The sequence below is a fragment of the Copadichromis virginalis genome, linkage group LG7, assembly GCF_057382275.1.
Source record: "Copadichromis virginalis isolate Kocher_CV1m ecotype Utaka linkage group LG7, C_Virginalis_male_GT1.1, whole genome shotgun sequence".
Classification (NCBI taxonomy): Eukaryota; Metazoa; Chordata; class Actinopteri; order Cichliformes; family Cichlidae; genus Copadichromis; species Copadichromis virginalis.
This window is the reverse complement of record NC_140624.1, coordinates 10,455,263-10,474,698: the sequence shown is the minus strand read 5'-3', so window position 1 is coordinate 10,474,698 and position 19,436 is coordinate 10,455,263. Positions and strand designations below refer to the sequence as shown.

Here is a 19,436-nt window from a genome sequence, read left to right as displayed (position 1 = left end):
AGTAACCCTCGGTGGAGGGTGTTAAGGAAGAAAAAGAAAGAAAAAGAAAGAGAGGATGTAATATTTCCTAAACCACGGGTCTGAAGACGCAGATGCACGTTGCTCATATAAAGATCAGTTATTCAACGTTGTTACGGAAGAGATGGCAATGTGTGTGCGTGTGCTTAACTAATTGAAAATTGGTGGTGGTTAAAATAAAGGAAATGAGAGAAAAGAAAGAAAGAGAGAGAGGGGTGGAGGGATAAGCAGACTCACAGATCGAAAGAGAGAGAGAGAGAACAGAGGAGGGGAGGAGAGGGAGGGAGGGGTGACGCGGGGAAGTACTTAGAGAGAAGACGCATCATCTGTGCAGTGGTGGGAGCAACATCTCCTGGTTGCAGTCCGACAGCAACGCGAGCAGCTTTTCCGACTTGTTTCCAGAAACCGTTGTTGCGTGACGAGACCATGTGGATTTACAAGCTCGTTTTCGGATTCGTTTTCGTCGTTTCTTGCTCTGGTAAGTTTGCCGAAAACTACTCACAACTGCTCCCGTTGCTGCCCAACGTGTGACACCAGAGCCAGCATGTGAGCGCACTGGTTTGCGCTCCCTGCACAACAAACTGTCAAGCACGAGTTAGGAGTGCCTTGAATCATCTGATTTTATTACTGTCGCTGCGATGTTCGGATAATAACACATTCGTCTTGTGTTTAACTCTGTATAGGTGTGTTATTAATGCAATCTGGTGGTGCGCGATTTATGGGTTAGCGTTACTTAGAGTCAAAACACATCCCTGGCAGTATTTTTTAAGACTGGACTTCAGTGAAAAGAGATGCTTTTGCTAAGAGCAATTACAGAGCTTTTTCATTCTAACTCACTACCAGAGCTCATTGGACTATACAGTATCGCTTTGAAATTTAGCTGAATGAACACTGGGTAAGTGATAAGAAAAAAACATCTGCTTATACGCTAACCCACTGTCACCTAAAGTGACCTGTTAAAATCCAATCAATCGTGCAGTCACCCTCTAGCTGAGTGCAACTTTCGCGGTTCATTGCTTCTTGGCACTCAGCCGGTCAACTCAAGCTGACGAGCGGACAAACACTAGGCCTCTGGTACTCTGTGCTCCCCAGCTTGCTTACCACATAGTAAACTATCCAGACACTGAATCTGAAATCAACTCTGATGTGTGACGTCTTCCCTTCAAGTGATTCAACGATTTTTGTTTGTATGTTCTCTATGTGTTTGTGTGTGTGTCAGCCTCGATTTCATTTGGGGCCAGTGACAAATGACTGTGCATCCCATTGGACGCTGTAAACCTAATGGGATGCACAGTTAAAGCAGACTTCTTCACACATAAAGTATTGTGCAAAAGGCTTGAGTCACTGCTCATTTCTTTATATTTTAGCAGGAAAATGGGGAAATAGGTGCAGTGATTTATTGAAACGTTTGCAAACATAAATGGAAATATGGTTTTTGAAAGCAAGAACAGCGTTTGCACGATTCTTAGAAACTTGAAGTCAGTATTTGGTATGAGCACCTTTATTCTTCAACGCAACCTGAACTCTTTTAGCCAAGCTGTCTTGCAATTCTGCAAGTAGTCTTCAGGAATAGTTCTCCAGGCTTCGTGTAGGTCATTCAAAGCTCTTCTATGGATGCTGCTTCAAAAATGTTGAGGTCCGGTCTCTGGGGAGGCCAATCCATGACTGATAGTGTTCCATGGTGTTTTTCTACAAGGTATACTTTTACTGCATTGGGAGTGTAGTTTTGATCATTGTCATGCTAAAAAAATGAAACTACTGTTAGTCAGATGCTTTCCATGGTGACCAAAATCTGTTGGTACTTTTATGCGTTCATTCAGCTCCAAACATTGACAGAGCATCCACTCTGTTTCACAGATGGCTGTAGACACTCACTAATGTACGTCTCTGCTGACCTCCATATTTATTTGGATCTGATTTCTCTTGTCACTCATATTCAGTCCAGTTCTTGCACATTACCTATGCATTTTCTCCTTGTTTCCCTTCCTTAAATATGGCTTTTAAAAGCCAGCCTCCCACTGAGGCTATTTCAGATGAGGCTTTGGTGAGCAGTAGAGAGAGCCGCTAAAGGGCCAAAATGCATCTCTCAGGTCCTGTGTCAGGTCTTTTTTTTTTTTTTTTCAGTTTTACAGTTGTTTTTGTTTTTTCATTCCCTAAGGCCATGGCTTTTTTAAAGACTTCTTCTTTTGTCTTCCATCTGTCCAGTTTCCTCAGTTTTTTTTAAAGTGCACATCAAGCCAGATATGCAAAAGCTTTTTGGGAATCATCTTGTTGGTGCAAAAATACTATTACAGAGTGCACAAGATGCATTTTTAAATTGTTTTGCTAAGTTGCCTGTTACATGTAGACACAATACTGTTTTATTGCTTGGTGTAAGTGCTTTTTTTTTCTAATGGTTGAATGATTCATAGTTTTTTTGTTTGTTAAGTGACTAAACACACAAAAAGAAAATATTTCTGTGAAAATGATCACAAACAAGGACTGGAGTGAAAATAACTGAAAAAGAAAAAAACTGAAAGATATGCAGAAAGTCTGAAGAATTAAGACCACTTAAAATTAAATGAAAGTCTGGCTCTTTGCAAAATAAAAAGAAATGAGGTGTTTGAGACGTTTTCTAGACAGTCTCATCAGCAGACAACAAAGAATACTTTGTTTGTGTGAATTCATTTTATTATTATTATTACTAGAAGTAGTATTTAGTATCCCTTGTGTTAATATATACAATTTAGAATGGGCAGACTAAGACTACTTTTGTCATGGATGTAGAGCCAGACAAGTCTGTAGACTGTCATAAAGCTATCTGTCCGTGTTCAACCACAACAGCATCAGGCCCTTCCTAATGATGCTCTCTCTACCTATAGTTGAGTCTCATTAATAATGTAAAATGTCAAATTAATGCTACTCAGTAATTGTGACCACATTTTGTAATTGTGTATCAGAAGGCAGAAGAAATGCTCTCCAGGACTACCAGAAAACTGACAGCATTCAACTGATGGTCCATTCTGATTCCTCCCACCTGACCAAAAGCAGGAAGCTGAGCTTATCGAAATGTGCTAAAGCCTGCAGCCGCAACAAAAGGCTCCCCTTTACCTGCAGGTTTGTCCATGCTAATGTCATTACCCTTTCAGTTTCAGGATATTACTTTGGTAACATGGGAATGGCTTTCAGTTCGTCTTACTTAATTAATGTTTGCATGATGCATGAATTTTGATGGTTAGTTTAGCAGGCCTCACCTTTGTGTACTCACAGAATCCCCATGTTACTGGTTTCCTTTTACTTCAAGATGTCATAAAACTGACCATTATTATTCTCACTCTCCCTCCTGTTTTCTCTTCCTCCTTTCCAATCCTCTTTATTCTCTAGAGCATTTGTGTATGATCATAAAAACAGGAAATGCCAGTGGCTGTCCTTCGACAGGAACTCACCAGGAGTTCAGAGCCAGCAGAACATGAACTACCAACTGTATGAGAAGAAAGGTGCTCTACATTTCCATGTTTTTGCTCACCCAGCTGATACATACACAACAAGTGTCTCTGACTCTCAGAAAAAACACATCCTTGAGGTAGCCTTTCTTTCAATAGACACCACTGCTTCTGTAGAGGTTTTGTTGATTTACATTTTTTAGAAAAAAATAATATCCATTTCATAACAATTTATGCTAGAGTGATTTTAGCTCCGTGATGATGGGAACCCTCTGGGGGGAAGACTAGGAAGGGCAAGGACTATTGGCATGTTTATTGGGTTGGGCCACATCATGGTTCATTTTCTGTCATTAAGCGGTGTTTATGTAAATATTGGAAATTCCCACCCGTTTTCAATCACACTGACCACAACTGTGAACTGTGAACATGCCGGCTGTGTAACATATTTTTTACTGAGTCCAGATTTTAAAGATGATTAGGAAAGCAGATTTGACTTTTGGCATTGTCGCATGTCCGTTAAGCTCAGTGTTTCAGATGAAAATCTCCTTCTGTCTGTTTTCTCTATTATCTGTTCTGGCTCTGTATGCAAAGCACTTATCACATTTACAAGACCATTCTCTGTGTCTGTCTTATTTCAGACTATGTTAGAGAATGCATTGTAGGAACAGGGCAGAGTTACAGGGGGCGGAGGTCAGTGACTGTGAGTGGGATCCTGTGCCAGGCCTGGGCTTCTCCTGTTCCTCATGAGCACAAGTAAGAATCTGATGTACTTTACACCACAATGTCAAACAAAATAGTGTTATAAGCTCTTTCTTACTGTTAGTTTTGGCCTGCTAGTAATGCAATTAGCTAGTAGCTAGAGGCTGGTCTGTATGTGTGCATATGTATATATGAGTATGATATATTAGGGGTTGATTAGGCTCCTGGGAGCAGTCATTCATCAGAACTGACCTCATTGTAACGCCTTACACAGTCACAGATCATTTCCTGCTGTGGACCTACTGTTTATCTAGATGTGTATGTAGTGTGAATTCAAGTGTGTGTATTTTACTTTTACTGGCATATGCCACATTTGGTTAAATCTAAGTTCTAGGTATGTCCCCTAAATGTCTAAATCTATTTTTGCTGATAAGATATTTTTCAAAGTAAGAAAAAAGTTAAAATAATAAGATGCCAGTAAAAGATGACAAAAGTGAAATTTGCACTGATCTCGGTTACATTGCACAGTGCAGTTGCATAATTTTTTACCCAGTAAGCAACAATATAGTTACATTAATCTAAGCCTATATGACTAAGATCCACTGTAGACTTAATAGCGACAGAGAGAGCTATGTGCTTCCTTGAAAATCAAAGATGACTGTACTGTACACTAGCCATACTTTATCGCTGAACCCTATGCTACCTCCTCTCTCTTTTGTTTTTAAACTGTTTTCCTCTTTTTTCCACATTGTTGGAATTCTGTTCATTATTCTCTTTATCACTTTCATATTTAAAGGTAATCCAAGATTGAAAGATAGCCACCAATTTCCTGATTTCCAAAACAAAGAGCACATGAATAGTGTTGAACCTTCAGTAAAAAAGAAAAATCCCACTGCCCTTTCTCCTTAGAGATTTAAAACGACTTTGAAAGGCTTTGTAGTGTCGAATCAAAGCCGGCAGTGTACGTTTGCACCTCCAGTGAACCTGCTTTATCAGGCCGTTATTAACTTTTCTGTAAATCAGGTAATTAAACCCAGGCACTTTGTATGTTTTATCAGTTCACTTACAGACATGGGAAATTGACATACACGCAAGCACAGATTAATGCACGCACATACACACAGACACAAGTTCAAATAGCATTTTTATCAGTGTAAGGTTTCCCCCTCCATAGATTGCCCACCAAAGACTTCTCATTTTTGTACCTGTCATTACCAAATCTAGTGAAGGACTATTTCATAGCTTTATCTTTTCCCCATCATGTGGAAAAACACCGCTTGTCTAACAAGCTATGCTTTCTGTGTCCATCATCACAGCTGGTGACTACAGCCATGTGCTTCCCTGATGTAAAAGATATGAGTCATTTGTCAGTATGTTTATGTTACGTCCACCAACGCCAACCTCATGGAGAACTAACTTTGCTTTTAAGTATTAACCTGTTTTCCCTAAAAAAAGACTGCTGTGTCACTGATGATTCAGTCCTTTGGCATAGTTGTCAGTAACTTTTATTTTTGTTAATTTCCACTGGTGGTGTTTACAGAGCAGCACTCTTGTAAATGAGCAAGGAGAAGTCATTCTGTCAGAGATTAAAACCAGAGACCACAAACTGTGACCTTTTGGTGTTTTTCAAAAAGAAGTTGCTCTGCATGCGAGCCGAAACACTGTATTTGGCAGCAGGTCTTGGTACATGTGTTTGTTTTGTAACTGCAGCTCTGCTTCTGACAGATTCATGTCTAAGACGTTCAGGAAGACGGACCTCCGGGAAAACTACTGTCGCAACCCAGACAACTCTGCTGTTGGCCCATGGTGCTTTACCACTGACCCTCGGCCACACTTCAGACATGAGGAGTGTGGCATACCACAGTGTTCAGAAGGTGGGTTTTACACACAGGCACACACGTTTGCAGAAATATATCAGTGCTTATATGAGCACATATTAATGTTAAAATAATACCCATTCTGCAATCTGCATTATCTCATCAATTGAGGCTTGATAGCCTGAAACGAGCTCCGGCAAACTAGGCAATCATATAGTTGGACTAAGCAAGTTCACCTAAACTGTGCTCTCTTGTGATATCTATCTATATGTGTGTGCGTGTGTTACTTGCTGAGGCCAGCTGCAGCTGTTCCCAGGTGTGTGGTTTGGTTTACACTGTCCTCTCTCATTCCATCAGGCTCAGGGTTTGTAAAGGGTTTGAACCTGAAGAAGCGGGTGTTGGAATGTTACGGGATATTAATCCCCCTGTCGTCTACTCAACATCAATTGTTAGCCATTATATCCATCCCTGTGGCATACATGTGGTTGTGATGAAAGAAGAGGGCCTCCTCAGCATGTTTTAGCCTTTATGTTATATCGCACAATGTTACTGTCAGGCACTGAAGGAGGGGATGATAATGACCTCTGTTATCTAATCCTCGGGGATTCATGCTGTCAGAGGGGTTGTTTCCTCAGCATGCATGGCACTGGATCACTTTAATGAGGCGCCAGGTTGTGGTTGGGTAGGACAAAATGGGAATCCTTCTTGCTCTTTAACTGACACAAGTTGTACAACAAAGATAATGACATTTTATTTTGATAAAAAGCCTGTGCTCTCCCAGTAAAAAAATGACTGGGAGGGTTTCTCCTGAAATTAAGTGGTCCTAATAGGAAACATACACACAGACACGCAAACATGGCGTGTACAAGCACAAATACATGTGCAGCCTGTGGACTCACAAACATCTGTTTCCAATCTGGATCCTTGCTGTTGTTCACACTAGACAGTGTATTCTACTCACCAGGCAGAAAATGAGGCTTTGTCTTTATCCAAGAAACTTTTTAATGTTTGCATCCATATTTTAAATATCTTTGTTTATAACGAGTCTTCATTAAAGCTGAAGTATGCAAGAATAAAGTACTTTGATTGGCCAAAACTGATCATTATGATATACAGTGGAACCCCGGCTTACAAAGTCCCCATTTAACGAAACGCCACCTCTTCCTCCACCAAGAACTTCGTTTCCAGCCAGCATCGCCTCACTCAAAAGGCGATGGAAAAAGGTGCTTCGACTTACGAAAGACCCTCTGGAACGAATTATTTTCGTAAGTCGGGGTTCCGCTGTAGTAGGTGTAGAAATCCAGTTCTTGCACAGCCCAGTTGAAAATCTAGTATGGTGAAAGGCTGTTAACGACTTGTTTGTCTAGTGTAACAAACAAAAAAATGTTGCTTATCCCACTTTAAGTATTATGTTATCAAAATGTTTAGTTCAAAATGTTGCTTAACAGTTTGGGAATCTAATATTAAACGCTAAAGTGTATTCAATTTGATCTTCAGCTCTATTCCTTTGTGAGCCCATGGCTATCCTACTAAAAAAAACACACCTCTCATTTATATTCTGGATATATGATTTTTCATTGATCAACTTAGCATTTTTCTAAGATATGTGCATGTGTTTTTCTGCTGTATAGTTGAGTGTATCAACTGTATTGGCGAGGATTACAGAGGACCAATGGACCACACAGAAAGTGGAAAAGAATGCCAGCGGTGGGACTTGGATGACCCACACAAACACCTGTACCACCCCAAGAGGTGATGCTCACAATTGCACACACACAGATACACACTTACCTCTGCAGCGCACAAAATTTGTGCAAGCTCAATCACATCTACTTGCATGCATGCTTATAGCATGAGAATACATTATGTTTTAAAAGGTTCATAAAGTAATTCAATGCAGTTTCGCTGCACTTACTTTGGTGATGAAGTGATTTGGATTCAGTTAGTGAAAACCTTCCCCGAAGGAATAATATTGGAATCCAGTGTGTGTTTATGTGGGGTTTTTTTTGTGTGTATTTAACAATAATATGTTGGGAAAATGCTTCATTTTGACTTAATTGTCCCAAATTGCTTTAAACTCTCAGACTTGGGCCTAAGCTGTTATTCATTTATACCTGTTTTAAGGTTTCATATATTTTAATCTATATTATTATTCGTTGCACGATCTTCAAAAAGGGTGTGTACACGTCAGCTGTGTGCATCTGTGTCAAGACAGCTAGTGGGATGGCAGGTGGTCTGGATTAGTGGGGACTCGCTAACACATCCTTAATCATCCCACTGTTTATGTAAACGAGGTCCCAGACTGCTCATAGCACTAATGTAATAAGAGGGTCCCACTGCCTGATACTTCATGCCTAGTGGCTACAGGCCTGAAGGGATGTAGGACTTTGGGATGACTTACTGTAGAACACCTGTAGTGGTGCAACTCATTATCTTCCTCACTCCCCTGAGCTCAGAAGAGTTATTAGTGTGTCGGTTACATGCAATGAATTGTCTCTCAACTATTTTGCACTGCTTGTGAATCAGCAGGAAAATAGAAACATGGATCTCTTGACTTTCAGAATATAGTGGCAGTTAACATCCTCATGAGTCCTCCAAGTGTGTGATAGTTGTTTTATATTTTATTTATTTGCAATGCTTTTGAGTCTTGTTTCTGCTTACATATTTTTTCTGCCTGTTTTGTATTAGGTACCCTGACAAAGGCCTGGATGATAACTATTGTAGAAACCCAGACGGACGCCAAAGACCCTGGTGCTTTACCACAGACCCAAATACACCCTGGGAGTACTGCAACATCACAGTTTGCGGTGAGCATATATTCATGTTTGTTTGTGTGTGGTCGAATCCATTACCATTTGTCATGCATGTTACGGAGCAGTCTATGCCCTTCTGTTAGTGGCAGTGTTGCTGCTCAGTGCGGGTCGACAAAGTATGACTGACTGCAGCAAAATTTACTGCTTCCTGTACCTTTCATTTTACCATTCCTCCCCTCTTCCTGGCTAATGCTAAAGAATATACAAACACACACTCACCCACCCACACAAACAGATGCAGAGCCCCCCTCCCCTCCCTCTTAGGGTTGGCTCTCTGTTATGTCTTCTCTGATAGCCAGAATGTTTATTTTTTTCCCTGCACCACTGGCTTTCTGTTTATTGTTCTATGCCAGCTCTTATGTGTGGTAGTCAAACTGCACAGGTCTGAATTACTGCTCTACATTAACCTCGTGTTACACATGCAGACACAACACCAGGGTCACACACACTACAAGCAGATCATTTACACCTCATACACTTAGTGCAAACGGTGTGATTGATGTTTAAGAGATCGTGTGTGCGTCACATCTGGCTTTGGCTTTGTGTGTCTTTGCACTTGTAGTAAACCAGCAAACACTGCGTGCTTGGAGTTCACCCTGCAATCAGTGACAAGTCAGACACTGGATTCTTCAAGAACATAAAATAGAAACAGAGCTGATGTTGTTGTTGGACTCTGCTTTATTCTCTTTAGTCTGTGACCGGCCTGCTTTCCTGCTAGAAGCATCAGCAGTCCTGGCTCCATGTTTACTAGATGGCACTCCACCATGTGGACCCAGTGATTCACTGTTCTCTCCCCCTTATTTTCTCCTCTCTAAAAATTGTCTTCTACCCAGGGCATTCAACCCTTCTCTCACTCTTTCTCTATTATGGGAGCTTTTTGGGAACAGACCAAGTTTACGACCCAGTTAGTCTTAATCAAAACAAGGCACACAGAGACAAACAGATAAAGTGTTCATTTGATAAGGCCCCTTCTTTTGTTTACTGTCAAACTAGTTCAAATCTATTTTTATGCATCTACTATGCACAGCAAATCTCTGTTTTAGAGACTTGAAGATCTGGCGCTTTGTACATTTTCGGGTACAGTCGTGTAATGCTCAGGTTAATGAACTTGTAGCACTATCTAATGAGGATCTCCGTGAAGACAAGTACAGCAGACTCAATTTCGTGCCTTGGTTATCTTTTTGAGCCTAGCTAAACTGCATTCTTTCAAAACCACAGCTATTCTGTTGATGTCAGATAGTCAGTGTACTAAGAGTATTTGGCACCATTTCAAATACACTGTCACACTGAATACATCTATAATCCTGGCTGTTTGCTACTATTGACATCACTGTGCACTAATACAAAGTGGATGTATCTTGAGATCAGGGAATGATAAAACCTGGGGATGAGGACAGTGTCATTTTTAGGCCAACTAATTTGGCTGCCATCAGAGCAAATTGTTTGTTGCAGTCTGAATTGTAGGTGTTGGCAGTTGGGAGACTGAATTCTGCACAGTGAGGGTCTAAATTTACCAGGAGGCAATTTACCCCACAACCCCCCAAAAAAGTGCCCCATTGGCAAGCTGTACTTTTCTGAACATACATACACTTTTATGGCAGAGCATGCAACATTAATCAGTGTAATTGTATCTATTATATTAATGTTTTCCACAGCAATGTTACACAAACACACTTTTTGTTTGACTTCAGTTCACAGTTACCAATTTTTTTTTGCAGAGGATGGCATTCAGACTAACATATTTTGATATATTGGTAGACTCATTTGTTTATGTTTCGTGTGAAAATGTAAATTACAACAGTGGCAGAACCTTGACCCTGTGGAAGTTCCTGAAACATCTTCCTGGAAAATCATTCATGGAGAACGATATACAAATTTCAGGCAAATAAAAAACCTCCTGGGGGTTTTTCAACTTTCTATACAGTTCAAAGTTACCATAATTTATTCAGTTTTCATCACTTTTTTTCTCTTACCGCTCTCATTTCACTGATCTGTAACTCACAGCAATTGTTTTCAAAATTTCTTCATACACCATTTAAACTAAATAAGCTTTTATCAGTTCTTCACCATCTCTGTGCACAGTGTAAATTAGGTGGCCAAACTTTTCACACTGTCTTTTTTTCTATGTTAGTGCAATCATAAATGGTAAATTTGAGCAGATTCAAACTAGCCCCATTCAGTGTTGCCAACTCCTCAGTAAGGAAAATCGCTATTGGTTGTCCTAAAAGTCGCTAGAAGTCGCTAAATGACGTTATCGCCTAATTTGCATAATTGGTCATGCTAATCTAATATTAACCTATGTCGTTGGAGAGAGAAATAACATCGTGGAAGAGACATAAAGTGAGTAAAAAACGTCCTAAATGCATTTAGAGTTTATTTAGAACTACAAATTAAATTTCTTTTAGCAATTATTGTTTTTTTTAATGTCACAATTCCAACCCTGCTCCTTTACCCGGGCTTGGACCGGCAAAAGTGACCCGAAATAGGCACTCTGGTGGAGTTACTTTGTGTGTGTGTGTTTATAAGTAATTATATTAAACCTTGTGATCCACAAAACAGCATAAGAGTAAAAGAGTAAAATAAGAACTGACTGCGTTACAGCACCCCTGCTTGTTGAGAGTAAAAGTGATATGCGCTTTCACGTCTTTTTTAGCGACTTTTTTTTAGAGAAAAAGTCGCTAAGGGGTCTGAAAACTCGCTAAATATAGCGCTAAGTTGGCAACACTGGCCCCATTTATACACTGTAGTTGAGGCATTTAAAATTAATTTTCATATGCATTTCATATTGCCTTATGCGTGAATTCCTTTTTTATTTCAGCATTACATATGTTGAGGGAAACAACCACGATTTTAAGAGTTGGGTTAGCCCTCAGTTGTGGTTGGTAGTGTTTAATTCTCCTCATATACCAGAGATAATCCTCATATCGAAGAGGATTTGTTTATCTAACATATGTAAATAAAGATTGACTTTTGGGGGTTATGCTGAAACATCTTTAGTTGCAAGAGCACAAGATCTTGAGCCTAAATTACTAAGCTTTCTATATACTATACTATCCTTGCTATAGTTTGGTTTGCCTTTTGGTTTGTTTAAGAACATGTGTTATTATTAATTTTTTGTCTATATTTGTTAGAAACCCCTCCTAAAAGTAATGTGGTGGAAACAACTGAGTGTTACCAGGGCAGAGGAGAGGGTTACAGGGGAGCAGTAGATATGACGCCCACTGGACTTACCTGCCAGCGCTGGGACTCTCAGTATCCCCATAACCATACATTCCTGCCTGAAGCATACCCCTGCAAGTGAGTCAGAAACTTACATGATACAACCATCCACTCACTCACCCTTGCACTTACATTTTAGCAGATTACAGCATGACTTTCTCTTGTGTTTTCCAGGGACCTGAGAGAGAACTTCTGTCGAAATCCAGATGGCCAAGAATTCCCCTGGTGCTTCACTACAGACCCAAGAGTCCGCACAATGTCCTGCATTAATATCCCTCAGTGTGGCACCCAAAACAGGCTTGTCAGCGGTGAGAGACTCAACGGATTTATTTGGCTTTGACAGGAGCAAGGGAAAAGACAATTTTCTCTCCATCGGAAGCAGATAAATGCGCATATTCTGAGAGAGATCTTGTAACCACACACATCCCAGCGGAAAGCTGTTGCCCTGTAAGAGTGTGGGAAGGACTGACCACCATGTATCACACAAATAAAATCTGACAGCAACTCAGGATGGTCAGTTCTTACTGGTCACTAAAAAAAGATCGAAAGATTAGTGCCATTTGAGATTCTTTTCGAGGTAGATTTAGAAGTTCTACATGCAGATCTATAGCTGAGTAGGCAAATTCAGATTCCCTAAGGGATTTTAACGGATATTCTTTCGAGACTGAGTGGGCTTGAATTGGAATTATAAAACCACTCTGAGGCTATCTTGTGGTTTACGCTTGAGAGTTCAATACATTCCCATATACAAAATACTGTAAATTAAATGAAGGGTAACAAACAGCTAAAAAAAATTATGAACGGCGGTATTTTTCTCATTTATCATTGTCAAGGATTACTTTTGTGTTTCCAGCCAAGCATAAAGTAGGACCACTACAACAACTACGATAGCTCAGCTAAGGGTTGTGTATTCTTTTGCTCATATTTGAACACAATTCACAGTTTTTTTTTTACTCTAGCTTTTCAGTTGAACAGCACCACATGCATAATTGTACATTTATAGAGACTGTTTTGCATGTTTTTGTTTAAAGCCCTTATTTGTTTGCACACGCAGTATGTGTCCAGACAGCCTATCTAATTCTTCTATCTCATTTTGTCCAAATCCAGACTGCTATGAAAGATTTGGAGAAAATTACCAAGGACAGCAGTCAAGGACTAGATCAAACCTGCCCTGTGCTCCCTGGAGAGACCACAGCAACAGGTCGGCCCACTGGATCTCTGCTACTTCCTAATCACTTTCCCAAACTTCACTATGATGTAGAAAACAGACTTGCACCATTAATAAAACTGTAGACAAGCACTACTGGCTAAAATAGACATTTAAATTGTCACACCGGTCCACAACATGTTAACCCACAGACCCCAACAAAGTGGAAGAGATTTTAAGGCACTCAGTGAGACAAGAAGAAGAAAGAAAACACAAATTTTGAACAGAAGACGACCTTGTGCACGACAGTCCTGCTATGCAAGTGTATCTGAGTTTTCTAGAACCATGTGTGCAAATCTGAAACATGGTGTTGTTTTAGGGAGGCACTTTGTAAGTGACCTCTACTTAAGTCTCGCTGTTGTTAGTCAGTCAAGGCAAGCCACTTGTTCTCAGAGGAGAAAACAACTCCTAGCCTCCCCTACAGCTTTTTTATGGCTTGAGAAGCGTTTTCCTGAAAATGACCCAGCTGAGCAAGAAAGACTCCCAGAGATAACTTGGCTGGGCGATGCACTCTTTACAACTCACCCTTGACCCTAAATTCGCTCCTTTACAGGAACACTTCAAAGCCACTCAACCCCACTGTATGGCTCCTTCTAATGGGTCAAAAGCTGGGGTTAGGAAGTCAGAGAGAGAGCTGGCTACACCAGAAGGATAATATAAATAAACATGAATTTTAAACCCTTGATTGCTATGATTTCACCACCTTATTAGTTAAGGAATTTGGTGTGAGAAGGGATTTAGTTTGTGGTTTTAAAATTGTAGCGAGAATGCTTCATGTGTGGGATACGTCTGCACGAGTATTAGATATGTGAATGTAGGTGGGAGCATACTGTCTAAGTGAGTAATTCCTTTGCAAATCACCTCATTATCTTGTCTGGAGGGAGAGAGCCTACACAGCTGTGTATTTAACGGTCCAAATCCTATCTGGCTAAATTCATTCAGCTTTTTACACATAGTTATAAATCAGTAGAAATCCTTTTTTTAACTGTCAAAACAAGACAAATTATCTGCTTAAACTAAAAGAAAGAACGAAAGCAAGGGAGATGTTTCTTTTGTTTTCACATTGTCTTTGGGGCTTAATAAATGTTGATGAAAGATTTGTTAAGGGATCATTCGGGTTTCTGTGTTTGCTCAGTGGTGAGAGGGGCATGCCGACGGCTGGCCTGGAAGGAAACTACTGTCGAAATCCTGATAAAGACAAACATGGTCCCTGGTGTTACACCAACAATTCTGCCATACCCTGGGACTACTGCAATGTGAAACCATGTGAGTGTCAATCCATACAATATGAGCACTGACACACACACAGAAACATAAAAGTCACTTAGATAATGTGTAATTGAAGCTTTATCATAGTTCTAGAGAAAAGACTGAGCTAGTGTTTTTTGTTTTCACTTCTGTTTCTTTCTCTCTCACTCTAACACACACACACACACACACACACACACACACACACACACACACACACACACACACACACAGAGAGAGAGAGAGAGAGAGAGGGAGAATAATTTGGAGTGGGTAAGTCTGTCTATACTCACAGGAGATCCATAGTCATCAGGAAGCCTGAGGGTTTTTGTATGGAGCCAGAGGCATCATGCTTGCAACTAGCTTATAAAAGTTTATGAATCTTTTTCTTCTTTTTTACACTTTTTTACACTTTTAACTACAAGACCATACCCTTGTTGTATTTCACGTTTTAGGATTCCTTCTCATTTACTGTTTTGTAAATAACTGTGTTACAATTCTGATTTGTTATTTAATATATTATCCTTACCATCTGTTATCTTGCCGAGCCTCCATTAGTGGTGTGAATAATGCATCCATGTTTGATTACTTGACATGAGCAGATTATCAGAATATAAATGAATTCATGACTCCTGACCTTAAAACTATGAGAAAAGTGCTTTAAAGTATATAAATAAAACATAAGCAGTTGTGCTCTTGTGGCGTCTGTTACATCTAAAAATCTAAAATTAGGAAGCAGCTTTAACCTACAGACACACTGCAACCCTTTTAAGGCGTGTTGCATTCAATTAAACATGACATGGAAAACAAACTCATTGGCTCTGGTAGCTGTTGCTCTATGCTCACTGTGAAATGTACACCCCTGTGTGAGGTTGGCTCTTACCTTGTATGAGTTAATGCGCCCTGATCACTTGCTTGTCTCCTTGCCTCTCTGCAGGTAATGCTTCACAGAACACCATCCAACTGGGTGAGAGTCTCTCTGTGCTCATCTGTCTGCCTGTGTGTGCGAGTGGCTCAGTTGCTGAACTGTATTTGATTGGCTACAGAACTTGATGGGGTGCTTTTTATGTCCAGCTATAATGATGCATGAGATAATGAGGTTGTGGTGGCATCTGTTTCCCTTTCTGTGTGTCTCTGTTGGTCTTTCTGTGTTACTTTGTACTCTTTTTCACATAGTAATTGAAGAACAAATGATGAATCCTCTGCTCTCTTGACATACAGAGTTCAGAATACAAATGGGTTCTGTTAACATTTTCAGTAATCACCTTAATTATCGGCCTCATCAGTTAATGTTCTTATGATGATGATTGAGCTGCGTCGTTAGGCAGCTCGAGTGCCTCTTGTATTATGACTATGTAAACAATATATGTCCGTGTTAACTACAGTGTCATTGTGTCTGTGACCGTGTCTTTATGGCTAAAATTTAATGTATATTTTATTTGCGCTCTCACTTTCCAGGTGAGGAGGCTTCTGTGAGCTGTTTTGTCCATAAGACAACGAGGATCGTAGGAGGAAGTCCAATGAGCATATCAGAAGGCAGCTGGATGGTCAGCATACAGAAAGGGTATGGGATTTAGCGTTCGACACATTTTCCTCTACTAAAGAACAGTGGAGGATCCTGCCCAGACTATTCTTGAATTGATTAAAAAAAATCTGAAGGGTTGCTTATTCTTTTTCTTTTTATCTTGTCGACTGGGTTTTAGGATTTATGTACAACATATGTTTGTTTTTGCTTTGATCCTTGACATTTATGATCAGTCAGCATGTACATATAGAAAAGAAACAGGGTTAAGAAAACAGATTACCACTGTAAGAAGTTCACTTATAATACTCTTATTTCTCTGAACAACATAAGGATTAGCCTGTTAAGCCAGATTCATTAAATACAATGACTGTCTAGAACATAATTATTAGTTGTGTGCTTATATATTGGTGAAGTTTCAGATGTATTGACGAAGAGCTTGTGATGTGATTCTATTAATTGTATTGTCAGGTTGTCATAGTATGATTACAAGCTTTTTCCCCGAGATTTTCTCCCCAAAGTGGCGCAGTTTCAGGTCATGTATGCTGTGGGATGTCATAGATTTGACCTCAATATAATATTTGTGTTTTGTGCTGTTCTCAGATCAATGCACTGGTGTGGCGGTTCACTAATACGAGACGAGTGGGTGCTTACTGACAGAGAGTGCTTCTCCTCATGGTAATGTTGTCTCCCTTTTTGGTTTTTGGAGTAGGGCGGTAAAAAGTTAAAGGATTTGAGCAGTTTTAACCCGAAGAATGATAACTGTGCAGTATTTCCAACTGTATTAACTTTTTCTTGTGCCTGTTCAGTGTTCCGAACCTCAGCGAGTATCGAGTGTGGCTGGGGGTCTCTGATATTCGAGAGGGCGCTCCTGACTGGTCTAAGAGGCAGGAAGTCAGTATAGCCCATGTAATATGTGGCCCTGAGGGCTCCAGCTTAGCCCTCCTAAGGCTCTCTAAGTGAGTGCCTGGAAAAATAATCTCAGTGATATATTGATATATTTTTCTGTACTTGTGATGCTAATCATATTTTGTAAATATGTTTTTCAGGCCTGCCCTTCCTGCAGACAATGTCCATACGATTCAGCTACCTGTGGCTGGGTGCAGCATCCCAGAAGGAACAATATGTAAAATGTATGGATGGGGAGAGACCAAAGGTACTAATATTATATATTGGATTATAGTATACATACCTATTTTCTGGTTCTTATGCTTGCAATATGTTAACCCTGGGTTCTTCTTAACATTGTGTTGCACTGTATTATATTTACTACAACAAAACACAGGCAATGAAGTGCAATTTTTAACTCTTTCAGGCACTGGCTATGAAGATATGCTAAAGGCAGTGGAACTGCCCATTGTCAGGAATAACCGGTGTAGAGAAATGCACAGAGGAAACCTTCACATCACCACCAACAAGATCTGTGCAGGAGGGAAGAGGAATGAGGGAGTGTGTGAGGTAAACTGTTGTAAACAGTTTGTATTGTTTTCCTAAAGAAGTGTTTTGGTATTTACACACAGGGCAAATAACTGTTTTAGTGATCAGAAGGAAAAGTGCTCACTAGAATTCATACAGTGCACTCAAACCGTGTTGGTAAACAAGAACAGGCTTTTACTCCTATGGATAAAGTAATTGTTCCCAGTGTGAATCTACGTGGGCATTAGCGCCTTTGTTTAACACAGTGCTTCCAAAGCCCAGTTTGATCTAAATCTCAAACAAATGTTATGTGAATCCGTGGGCTTAGTATTCAGTCAGTTGTAAATAGAGCAGCTGGAGACTGTTGCGCTAAATTTCATCAGCTATCAAAGACTTGATTTTGTGGTTTCTGGCTTTAGAAAAGAGCTGCCCATGTTTGGATATAATATCTATAACAGAACAATTTCATTTGAGTGTCAGAAACGTAAAACATTAATGTTAGCTGTTTAAAACTACGGACAAAGAAAAATGTGCTATAAATTTAATCTTTCTTCTTTCTTTTTTTCTTTTTTTTTCCCAGAGGGACTATGGAGGCCCTCTGGTGTGTCAGGATGGGTATATCAGGGTTATTGTTGGAGTAAGTGTCCATGGCAGAGGCTGTGCTCGGGCCAACCAGCCTAGCATCTTCATTAACGTGCCCTTCTACACGCAATGGATCTACAAGGTTTTCAAATATTACCCCAACACCGTCTAGAAACGTAACCGAGAATGAAAAAAGTTTGGGGGACTAAATCTGACCAAGACCACCAGTGGTGCACGCAGGATGCCTGGTTTATATGTTTTGCATACTTACACAGTCCAGATCAATAGGAAATTGATCCAAGGATGTACTTACACTATGATGTAATATTTAAAGTATCAACAAGAATATTCAGATTCCAAAAGGCACTGATGGCAGTAGAGTGGATGTTTTATCTTAGACATATGGTAAGAAAGTCAAGAAACAACAAAGTATGGCTTTGACTGAGTTGGGAGCAGAACAGACAAACATACACATATATGTATATATCTTTTTTATCCAATTCACATTTTCCTTTGGGTAGCAGTTCCACCATAAATTGTGTATGTAATTACTCTTGATTCCTGGCATTACTTGAATATTTTAAATACCAAATTCGGTGGTTCAGCAGCTGCTTTTGTAGAGTACGTCAATGGGCCACTTAGAAAACTATCCAGTGGTAGGGCAACGTTAAGGACACTATGACGAGCTTTGATAAAGTGGTCCTTACTGTACATACTATTTTAATGAGTGTGTTTGTGACACTCTTAATTCATTTAGGTCTTATAGATCTATTATAAGGGAACTCAGATGTTCGGGTGGATATAAAGTGTGCTATCTCCGTGTTTTAGCTTTTAGCCACATTTCTGTTTCATTGTGGTGTCAAATAAACAGAAATACCTAAATAAACTGCATCTTCAGTGTTCTTCTCCTAACACAATACACCTGACTGAAAGATGCTCTTTGCTTTCTGTGTAAAAAAAAATGAGTGTATGGTTACCCAGTCTTCACAGGATTTGAAAAACATGTATTTTTTTTCCTTTTATGTGTGCACAAAAGTTCTTTCTGTACAGAATATAATATTTCGTTTAAAAAAAAAAGTTGAATAGTCATTGGTATGTCTGTTTTTTATGTTTGTTTTTTATGTCTGTGTATGTGCAGAGGGAGAGTGAGTTTTGCCTGTGAGCCTGTGCACGTTTAAACCAGAACTGAATCCACTCTCATACCTTGGCAGACCCTTATTTTAATTCCACCCTAGATATTAGCGTGTCAGAGTCTGCTGTTTCCAACTCTTGTGGATGGGATGTGGTCTTTGTAACATTACTGTCTGTGATGGGTTTCACTGTGATGACTGAACAGCCCTTGAAACAACTTGACACACTTCTTTTTCCAGTGTCAGTGATTGAGATGGCTTTACAGCTACATTATTTTTGCATGAGTGAGAAAAATGGTCTGTGTGTGAATGTGTGCACACTAAAAGATTCTGCAAGCTGCTA

The 19,436-nt window shown here is 39.9% G+C and overlaps 1 protein-coding gene across 1 annotated transcript; it reads left to right on the top strand.

Annotated features, from left to right (window-relative positions):
- Positions 1-343: 343 nt before the first annotated feature.
- On the top strand, positions 344-18,503 carry hgfb (hepatocyte growth factor b). The gene is made up of 18 exons (XM_085461654.1): positions 344-496; positions 2,958-3,114; positions 3,382-3,494; positions 4,079-4,193; positions 5,865-6,013; positions 7,588-7,708; positions 8,645-8,763; positions 11,901-12,066; positions 12,163-12,296; positions 13,096-13,189; positions 14,331-14,461; positions 15,381-15,410; positions 15,902-16,007; positions 16,569-16,643; positions 16,775-16,924; positions 17,015-17,121; positions 17,281-17,423; positions 17,962-18,503. The coding sequence occupies exons 1-18, from the start codon at positions 445-447 to the stop codon at positions 18,133-18,135; spliced, it is 2,136 nt and encodes a 711-aa protein (XP_085317780.1). The 5' UTR covers positions 344-444; the 3' UTR covers positions 18,136-18,503.
- The last annotated feature ends 933 nt before the right edge of the window (positions 18,504-19,436 follow it).